At 36.3% G+C, this 10,211-nt stretch overlaps 2 protein-coding genes across 2 annotated transcripts in view; both read left to right on the top strand.

The window, feature by feature from the left end:
• LOC107754213 (phosphoenolpyruvate carboxykinase [GTP], mitochondrial-like) overlaps positions 1-5,519 on the top strand; it is a 9,922-nt gene extending 4,403 nt beyond the window's left edge. Inside the window, exons 2-8 of the mRNA XM_016570584.1 lie at positions 1,814-2,029; positions 2,144-2,234; positions 2,299-2,521; positions 2,800-3,015; positions 3,246-3,383; positions 4,245-4,340; positions 4,474-5,519. Coding sequence (XP_016426070.1) covers positions 1,814-2,029; positions 2,144-2,234; positions 2,299-2,521; positions 2,800-3,015; positions 3,246-3,383; positions 4,245-4,340; positions 4,474-4,943 — 1,450 coding nt within the window. The 3' untranslated portion in view covers positions 4,944-5,519. The remainder of the gene's footprint in view (positions 1-1,813; positions 2,030-2,143; positions 2,235-2,298; positions 2,522-2,799; positions 3,016-3,245; positions 3,384-4,244; positions 4,341-4,473) is intronic.
• A 2,323-nt stretch (positions 5,520-7,842) lies between these two features.
• LOC107754212 (polyadenylate-binding protein 1-like) lies at positions 7,843-8,892 on the top strand. The gene has a single exon (XM_016570583.1). It carries the CDS (start codon positions 7,999-8,001, stop codon positions 8,890-8,892), a length of 894 nt encoding a protein of 297 aa, XP_016426069.1. The 5' UTR covers positions 7,843-7,998.
• Positions 8,893-10,211: the final 1,319 nt, after the last annotated feature.

The raw sequence follows: 10,211 nt of genomic DNA, 5'->3' as shown, positions 1-10,211 counted from the left end.
CATTGTTTCAGAAAATATACGGATTCGCTGTCCACACGAAAACGCAAGCGCGGCGTTTTCAGATTTATCCACTCTGGGACCCAGTTTCAAAAAATATCGGTTTCACTCTCCCAAAACGCCGGATCCGTGTGGACGAGACGCCTATACGATACAAAATTTATGCGTATATAGCTAAACGCGTCTCCATGTGGACGGGGCCTAAATGTTAGACAATTATTGTTTATAATTGAAGCTTAGTTCAATAAATTAGCAGGTAATATTGAGTAACTTACAGACGCAGCATGGTCAGCCTATTAGTTCCAAAGAACGTTACAGCAGAATAAACATTGCACGTCTACGAGCAACACACGGAGCCGTGTGTTTCGTTCCCGTGTGAATGGGTGTTTTTGAACGAATTCAGTCGTTTCGTTCCTGAATGAATCAACGTTTTGAACCAATCTTCTGAGTGAATGATTCAAATGACTCATAAAGACAGTGACTTGTCGCCTCCTGCTGGTGTACTGATGTTACTTTACAGAGATCGCTGAATAATTCCCACCACTAATACCCAGAATGATACAAACGGTGAGAAGTCACTTGTTGCGTCCCAATTCGCCTACTTATACTATGCCCTAAAAGTATGTACTCTTTTTGTGATGAAAAAGTACATACTTTTGAGTATGTAGAAGAATAGTAGGCAAGCTTTGGGACATACTACTTCGTCATAGCTGCTTTTAATGGACGCTCTGTTGCTTAGTTACGTGCATTCTGTGACTGTTTAAACTGCACTGCCAATCATCTTGTCACAGTTAACATCATCCACATTTCGTTTAATTTGATTTCCTACCGTATTGGAGAGAAATGAAGAGGCACGTTGATCTGCCAGTCGCGGGTCTATGATGCCGAGAACTCTGCTCATATGTTTGCATAATGATGCATTTAAAAGTTACATTTAAAACGTATCATTATAAAAGTTCACAGTGTTGCTGCAGATGAAATATAACGTGGATAACATTAAATTAATATTTTTCATCAGGTTAGACATTGATTATTTATCACTCAAATGCCTTTCTCTACCTGTCCGTCGGTCGCGTATATCGCCATGTTTGTAATTTTTAACAGTTTTTAGTTTGTAGTTCTAATCGAATCCTAGTCCACCGCGCAATGTGTTGTGGGCAATATTAGCCGTTAGAGTGTGCACGGATCTGCGCTTCGAATTCTAACCGGAAGTAGTAGACCATCCGGGAATCTTTGGCATACTTTTTTAAACATACTATGAATTGGGACATACTAATTCTATTTTCGAATACTATTTAGGACGGATAGTATGCGAATTGGGACGCAGCAGCTGTGTTGTTGGACTGTATATCAACACACTAACTATTAATAAGATAAATTTAAGTTTGTATGGTCTGTGAATTTTTGTAAAATGTTTACATGCATAACTAACTTAAAAGCTCAAATGTATCGCGATTAATCGCAAAAGTTTTTGTTTACATAATATATGTGTGTGTACTGTGTATATTTATTATATCTTTATAAATACACACACATACATGTATATATTTAAGAAAAATATGTTATGTTTATATATTAAATATATTTATCTGTAATATAAATCATATAAATATATACATGTAAATATTTTCAATATATATACTGTATGTGTGTGTATTTATATATACATAATAAATATACACAGTACACACACATATATTATGTAAACAAAAACTTTTATTTTGGATGCGATTAATCGTTTGACAGCACTAGATGCATGCTATTTACAGACCATATATGTATGTTGTTGTACTAATGTCTGTGTGTGTCCATACAGGCGGAATGCCATCAGTACAGCTTCAGTGGGTGTGCGGTCACTCGCCTCCATCCCCTCTCTGCCCCCGTCGGTGGCGGAGTTTGTGTCGGGCGCTGTGACTGAATGTAAACCTACTAAAGTACACGTGGTCACAGGCACTCCAGAGGAGACAGCAGACATCCTGGCCAACCTGGAGAAAGAGGGCATGGTGAAGAAACTCAGCAAATATGAAAACTGGTAAGTGCTTCTTTCAAGTCTCATCGTTAGTTTTTGAACCAATACTGATGATAATATGAATGATTTTACATTGCCTTAATCCTGATTTAAATTTCTACTCTTTTCTGTGTGCAGCTGGCTGGCACGTACTGACCCCAAAGATGTGGCTCGTGTGGAGAGTAAAACTGTGATTGTCACTAAGGACCAAAGAGACACTATTACCTTATATATTATATATTAGCCATATCGGTCAAGTAACAGTGCATTGTACTTATGTACTACTCTTTTAGCTGGAGTCATCATTTGTAAAACATAATGTTGATAGACGTCACTGTTTCTTTCTCCACCAGATTCTGGGAATCACAAATCCTCAGGGTGTAAAACGGTACATTGCAGCAGCGTTCCCGAGCGCTTGTGGGAAAACTAACCTGGCCATGATGAAACCAGCGCTGCCAGGCTGGACGGTTGAGTGTGTGGGCGATGACATCGCCTGGATGAAATTTGACAGTCAGGGTGAGAAATATGACTGGTCCTAGACAACATATGCATCTGTTGACACAGCGTGGCAAGTGTGGGTTTATGGGCAGCCAGGAAATGACACCATATCTTTTATTTGAGCATTTTTATTGGGCAGCAGAAAGAGAACTAATTAAAATAGAAATAAGTACATGGCTCTCAGTAAACAAAACACACAGTTGCTGAGAAACAGTTTTGCCATATAGTGTTGATTGGAATACTGCTGTTTATGGTTATAAATAGAGACAGTGGTGTATTTTGACTCTCTTCACCAGGTAAACTCAGAGCCATTAATCCAGAGAATGGTTTCTTTGGAGTTGCCCCCGGGACGTCCCTGAAGACAAACCCTCATGCCATGGCAACCATCTCCAGGAACACAGTGTTCACTAACGTGGGAGAGACCAGCGATGGGGGAGTTTGGTGGGAGGGTCTGGAACCACCTGCACCTGGAATCAAACTCTCAGACTGGCATGGAAAATCCTGGAAGTATGGTAAGATTGTTTAGTAAACGCATTTTTACAAAATATCTAAAAAATTCTTAGAAACATTTATATTCTTATATTTGTAGTCTGCAACATTTATATATAAACCTTTAAAAAAACAACAAATAATATCATGTATTTATATAGTAAATAAAATGACCTATTATTATTGTTATATGGACAGCATCTGTGGCATGGTGTTATAATGGAGTTGGTTTATCTCTTCTTGTGTTTCTCAGGTGATTCTACACTGTGTGCTCATCCGAACTCTAGGTTTTGTGCCCCAGCTGGCCAGTGCCCCATCATAGACCCACTCTGGGAAAGTGATGAGGGCGTCCCCATTGATGCCATTGTATTTGGTGGAAGAAGACCAGAAGGTGGGTAGTCTCACTGAATCAAAACTGTATATTTAAAATGCACATATTATGTAAGAAATGAATACTTTTAAGGCCCATTTACAATTAACTAAAACCATTAAAAAAAAAACATGTTTGTTACCTGAAATAAAATAAACACACAACAAGTGGAAAATACAAAATATAAAATATAAAAACCTTTTTCAAAATATTAATAAAAACTAGAATAGTATCTTGATACTAACACTGTTTCATACCAAGGACAATAACTATAACAATAATGCTAAAAATATAGTTTTAAAATCTTTCTAAATTTAAAAGAATAGCACTGGCACAAAGGAAAGATATCATTGGAATCACTTTTAAAATAACAATTTTTTTCCTGCTGATGAATGATAACATTGACAGCCAATCAGAATCCATCCTGCTTTAAGGAGCTCAGGCATTTAAAGTGGCAGTTGACAAACTGCAGAGCATCATTATATTGGTGTGGATGCTATTTATCATTATTTATTGCTCGTTATCGTCATAGTTATCATTCTTGGTGTAAACAGTAAGGATGCATTAAATCAAAGGTTACAGTTAAAACATCTATAAATTTACAAAAAAAAATTATTTCACATAAATGCTGTGCTTTGCCATCACAGGAATGAATTACATTTTGAATATATTAAAACAAAAAGCAGTTATACTGTAATAATATTTCACAATAATGCCATTATTACTGCATTTTCCATCAAATAAATGCACCCTTGGTGAACATAAGAGACGTTGAAAATATTTAAGAAAGCTTACTGACCTCGAACTTTCTAACAGTACTGTATATATACATAGACATATGTTATACATTATACCTTAAAATGTACCTGTCTTTTTTCCCAGGTGTGCCTTTGGTGTACGAGTCATTTAACTGGCGTCACGGTGTGTTTGTGGGTGCAGCCATGAGATCTGAATCCACAGCTGCTGCTGAACACAAAGGTACAAATTTAAATTTCTCCATATGGTAAACAGTACACAAAAGTGTACACTACTTTTAAGCACTTACTGACAAACTGAGCAAAAAGCTCATACTGATATTTACACATTATAATATATGGCTCATTTTCTTTAGGTAAAGTAATCATGCATGACCCCTTCGCCATGCGTCCTTTCTTTGGTTACAACTTCGGTGACTACTTGGCCCACTGGTTGAGTATGGAGACGCGCAAGGGCCAGACCCAACTCCCCAAGATCTTCCACGTCAACTGGTTCCGGAAAGATCAGAAGACCGGCTCTTTCTTGTGGCCAGGGTTTGGAGAGAACGCCCGCGTCCTCGAGTGGATCTTCAAACGATGCGGCCGTACCAGTGAAGACGAGGCTGCCACAAAAAGCATTGTGGGATGGATTCCACAAAACGGTGCCATAAACACAGAAGGCCTAGGTGGAAATATCGATATGGGTGCCCTCTTTGACCTGCCCAAACCCTTCTGGCAGAAGGAAACACAGGAGCTTCGGACCTACTTCACCCAGCAGGTTGGAGCTGATCTGCCCGCACAAGTGGAAGGAGAGCTGAGGGCGCTGGAGGAGCGAGTGAGGGATTGAACAGACACTACATTACATTGATGTTGAGCAGATGTGAAGAATAGGATGGGTTGAGGTGGAGGTAACTGTTTTAATGTGACTGTTGCACTGCAGTGGATGCTGCACCTGAGAAACACAAAACCAAAAAGTTCACAAGATGCCATCAGTGTTATCAATACCTAGGTGCCTTATTTGATCTTACAGTAGAAGCTAAAAACTCTATTTAATGTTATAAACTATGTCCCAAAATGCCTTTTAGATTATTTGACTAAAACAAGACCACATTATGAATTTAAACCACAGCATCTTCAAAATATATATAGTTTAAGAGTACACTACCTAATATCTGTTGATTTTGAGCAAAGATATTAGACATGTCTTCAAGGAGAGCACCAATACGATAATTTTTTACTCACCTAATGAAAGCTGAAGTTTTATTTCTAACGATTTTGCCTTTTATCAGTGGAATTTGATTGACATGAATCAGGTTGAGCTTGGGTTGAGCTTTCCGGACCAAAGAACACAGACAAGTCTCAGTCATTGAATGTGTGCATGTTTTTACATGAGCTGACTGAATAAATACAACTCTAAACCAAACTTTATGTCACTCTGATTTCTTACATAACATCAGATGTAATAAACTGTCATTCATAAACAAAGATTATACTGATACTGCAGTTATCTCTTTACTTCATACAATATGCCATAAATCTCACGTTTACAACATCCATTCTGTTTTGAACAGGACATTATCACATAAGATTAAGTGTGAATGTAAACTTTACAGTGAATATCAGAGCTGTGAGCATAGAAAGGATAATGGAAAACATATCTGGCATTTAATGTAATTTTTACTATTCCTGGGTGTATTCTTAAACTATTCAAATCTTCATTATTACAGTGACTGCATCTATAGGTCTTTACTACCTATGCTATGGCAAATTCTACAGCACTCACCACAAAGAAACACCTTTGTGCTTATTTTTCTGTAGCTAGTGTGCTGCAAAACCCCCAGATGTACACTATGATGCAAAAGAAATCTAAATTTACCTAGAGCAAAACTCCTACACAGCCAGCAATCACGGGTCCACCCTGTCCTGAAATACAAAATAATACAAGAGTGAATTTGAATTTAAATGTGTGTTTTGTGGTATTTCACATCATTAGATCAGTGGTTGTTAGCAACATACACAAATACTTTATAGGTCTGAATCAATGAAGAGACTTCCTGAGTTATATATGCATGATTGAAAATGAACAAGAGGGTGGCTAACCGCACACTGATCCACTCGAGACTGGAAAAGTCTACAAAAACATCTTTTTTATTTTATGAATTGCATCGTGCAAAAAGTGCAAAGTGCATGTGAATTAAAAGCAGATGGACACGAGCACGCAAGCAGACGATTCAGCACATTGCTATCTATGTGCATGATACCATATATATATATATATATTTATATATGCATGATACCATCACAAGATACATTTATAGAATGATTAACACAAAATACAAATATTAAAAGCAAAAGTATGTAATAATATTTTACAATTCGATTTTTGTAATAATGCTATATGCTATAAATGCTATAAAGAACAAAAATAGTCCTTGACAGTGACAGAAAATAACTTTTCCAATATAGATTTCCAGGGGCCCTTTTTACTTAATAAGGTCAAATTTTCTAACCATAGTAAAAAAAGATGTGTCATCATTCATATAAATTCTATAATGAAGCAAGTGATTTTTTGATTTCGGAACAGCCTACAAGCATAGTACTCTTAATATTTCTGTCATAAAAAGATATGCGAAAATAGTATACTAGTACACAACTTTAATTTTAACAACCGTCTTTATGAATGGCTTATTAAATCATCACTTGATTTCTTACAAAAGTGATTAATCATTCAGGAAGGAAACACTAACGTGAACGCAATGGTTGGCGAAATAGAGCAAATATTGACAATATTGTGTCTATAACGTACTTAATATTAACTTCAACATTACATTTACATTTAGTCATTTAGCAGACGCTTTTATCCATAGCGACTTACAAATGAGGACAAAGGAAGCAACATAACATTAACATTTATTTATGTGTTTATTTATGTATATACCTTATTGTATAATAAAGTATAAAATAGCAATCTTAAAAGGAGAACAAATAGGATAGATAGCCCGATGATGAACCTAAAATAAAACAGACTAGGAACTTTCTTCACGCTCTGTGTTGTTTTTTTAAACATGATATTTCATCTGCTTATCATTCAGCATGAGAAAACGGTCGTTTCGGTCCTTTCAGTTTAAACTAGACTGGTTTTCGCGAGTCAGCATAACATTAAACATTATAAGTCTATGAACATACAGTATAATACCTGAATCACAAAAACATTTAACTTTAAATAATAAAAAATGAGCACTTCGGCAACGGTGAGCTTCCAGACGTTCTTTGCCAGCAGGGGTCACTCCTACCCAATTAAATGATTAATGCACAGGTAATTTTGCTGAGATATCTATTACGTGGAACAATTTTTGATATGCATGCGCATGTAACAAGAATAACAATATATCAATAAAAAAAAAAAAACGTGATGTTGCTACGGATGGTTGCTAATGGCAGTCGCGCAGTGATACAAAAATATGTTCGGTCATCATAGCCGGGCTTTATAAATAAAACACGGCTATTGATCAATAATCATCTAGGACCGGAATTATATGTCTTATTATTTGTATCTTATCCGATACTGTGGGGGATGACTAAAATTTTTTTTTTAAAAATCAACATTAGATGTCACGTGACGGTGTTGTGACGTCATCAGGAATTTAGAACGTTCGGGCCTTAAAGAAGAAAGCTGTCAGTCAGTCAAAAGGGACTTTACATTTACATTTACATTTACATTTAGTCATTTAGCAGTCTAAATTTAGCAGTCAATCACTTTGCAGTCAGTTCATATCATAAGCTTGATCTGACTAAGGTTTCATCCCTTCTTGGAATCAGTTGTGATTTGTGAATTCTACACAGCAACTGTGCTTTGTACAAAGAGCTTTTTGCTAAGAATATTCTTAAAAGAACAATCAAAAATGGCAACGTCCTACAATTGGACTTCAGGTGAGGGCAGCCAAGAACCAAATGACCATGGGTCATCATTGCTTGTCAGTGATTTGCACCCAGATGTGACCGAACAATTGTTGCATGCAATATTCAGCCCATTTGGACCGATCTGTTCTGTGCGAGTGTGCAGAAACACAATAACCAACCGGTCTCGTGGGTATGGTTTTGTGACCTTTGAACACCGCCAGCATGCAGAAAATGCCCTAGAGGCTCTGAATTTTTTGGAGCTCATGGGCAAACCAATGTGCATCACATGGGCCCAACACATAACTATTAATGTCCTAGCAAGGCCTAGTGACAGGCCAGCTATATATGATGCAGTTTCAAACTTCGGGGAAATCATGAAGTGCAGAGAGGGCTGCGACAGGAGCGGCGAATCCAAAGAAAAGGAGAGCAGCTCTAATCCACAAGTGTCACTGATTGTGAATGATCTGCACCCAAATGTGACAGAACAGGATTTGCATGCATTATTCTTCCCGTTCGGACCCATCTGTACTGTGAAAGTGTGCAGAGATATAAGAACCAACCTGTCCCGCGGGTATGGTTTTGTTATTTTTAAACGCCGCCATGATGCAGAAAAGGCCCTGAAGGCTCTTACATTTTCAGAGCTCATGGGGAAACCAATGAACATCATGTGGGCCAAAGATATGACTGTTAAGGTGCTATCTAGAGACGATGAAAGAGGTTTCCGTGACATTTATGCTGATGAAACTGAACCCACTGAGTCACGGGGAAGAAGGCTTGCTAATGCTGTGAAAAGTTTTTTCACAACATCGTTGAGCAGCCCAGGAACCTGGCTGGGTATTGGCCTTTTTGCCTTAGCCATACACAGAGCTCACTGCAATACTGTAATACCCGTTTAATCTATTTTCCTACTAAACATCTAAATGTAATTTATCTATGGTGCAAAATAAATAATAATAATAATAATAGGGAGCCCTACACATAATTATTATGGGCCTAGCAAAGGACAAGGAATGCAGATCTAACACTGGAAAAAATCAAATGTTCCAGGTGCAAATCAGTCCAAAAAGAAGTAAATATAATCCTTTTTTAAAAATCTCTAGTGCAATAAAATATATAAATAAATAGTGCAATGCATAAACAAATAAGTAAAACAAATAAATTGTGCAAAAACTATTTGTGTGCAATGTATTCACTTATTGTCCAAAATATTCACAAAAAATCATGCAAAAATACAACAATACACAAAGTCAGTTCTGTCTGATTATAAACAGATGGTAAAAACATTCCAAACAGATCTGTGCATTAGATTGAACACAGCCTTTTAAATCAGGTGCTGGTTATGATGACATTAAAATAATCAAAGACTTTTGAAACTTTTGAAAGTGTTAATAAAAGCCTCTGAGTTCAACATTTAACCCTCGTGGAGTTAATCTAACTCTTCAGAGTAAAATAACACTACCTTAAATTTAAATAACTAACAATGTTCATTTGATAATTCCTAAAAACATTACTCTTAACATAACTCTTGACTTTACATTTAATTTTTGTACATTGTAAACATTGTAAATCTTTTTCCCTGCACCAAAATGACTTCACATTGAATGCTTTCAATACATGTAACAACATGTTCTTACAACAACATCATACTGTCAAAGCAAAACACCACAAACTACATGCTCTGAATGTTATAAGTTTAAAATGCTTACATTTATCAGCTTAAACAACAGTATCATTACTCTCTTATTCAACTCTGAATGCATGTTAATGCTCACTGAACAAAGTCTTTGCTAATGGTGTTTGGACCTCCTTGGAGAGTATTAGTCTCATTCTGTTTTCAGCATGACGAGATGCATTTCTCTGCAGTTTTCAGGCAAGCAAGATTTCCACTCCCACTTGCAGCATCACAAAAGTGCTCCTGTAAAATGTTTAAAACAGGACCATTTCACATCCATATATCAAAACTATCAACACGTGAAATGTCAGAGTCAAGTATTAACAAACAAACAAACAAAACTACTTAATTACATATTTCTTTATAATATTTAAATTTTATATGATTTTAATATAAATCCACTTTACATTTGTTTGTTTGTGTGTGTATTCTTTTTATTATTTTTGTATAAAATGAATTTACTTATATTGTTATATATACTTATATTTTATATACATTATGTGTATATAATGTATAATATACACATATGGACATGTTTGTCAA

Source organism: Sinocyclocheilus rhinocerous, unplaced genomic scaffold (assembly GCF_001515625.1).
Source record: "Sinocyclocheilus rhinocerous isolate Xijiao unplaced genomic scaffold, SAMN03320098_v1.1 scaffold442, whole genome shotgun sequence".
NCBI classification, from domain to species: Eukaryota; Metazoa; Chordata; class Actinopteri; order Cypriniformes; family Cyprinidae; genus Sinocyclocheilus; species Sinocyclocheilus rhinocerous.
The sequence above is the reverse complement of the archived record's forward strand: the minus strand, read 5'-3'. Positions and strand labels throughout refer to the sequence as shown.

Excerpts from the sequence above, each read along its gene's own strand:
- LOC107754212 (XM_016570583.1), top strand. The coding sequence starts at position 7,999 with ATGGCAACGTCCTACAATTGGACTTCAGGTGAGGGCAGCCAAGAACCA.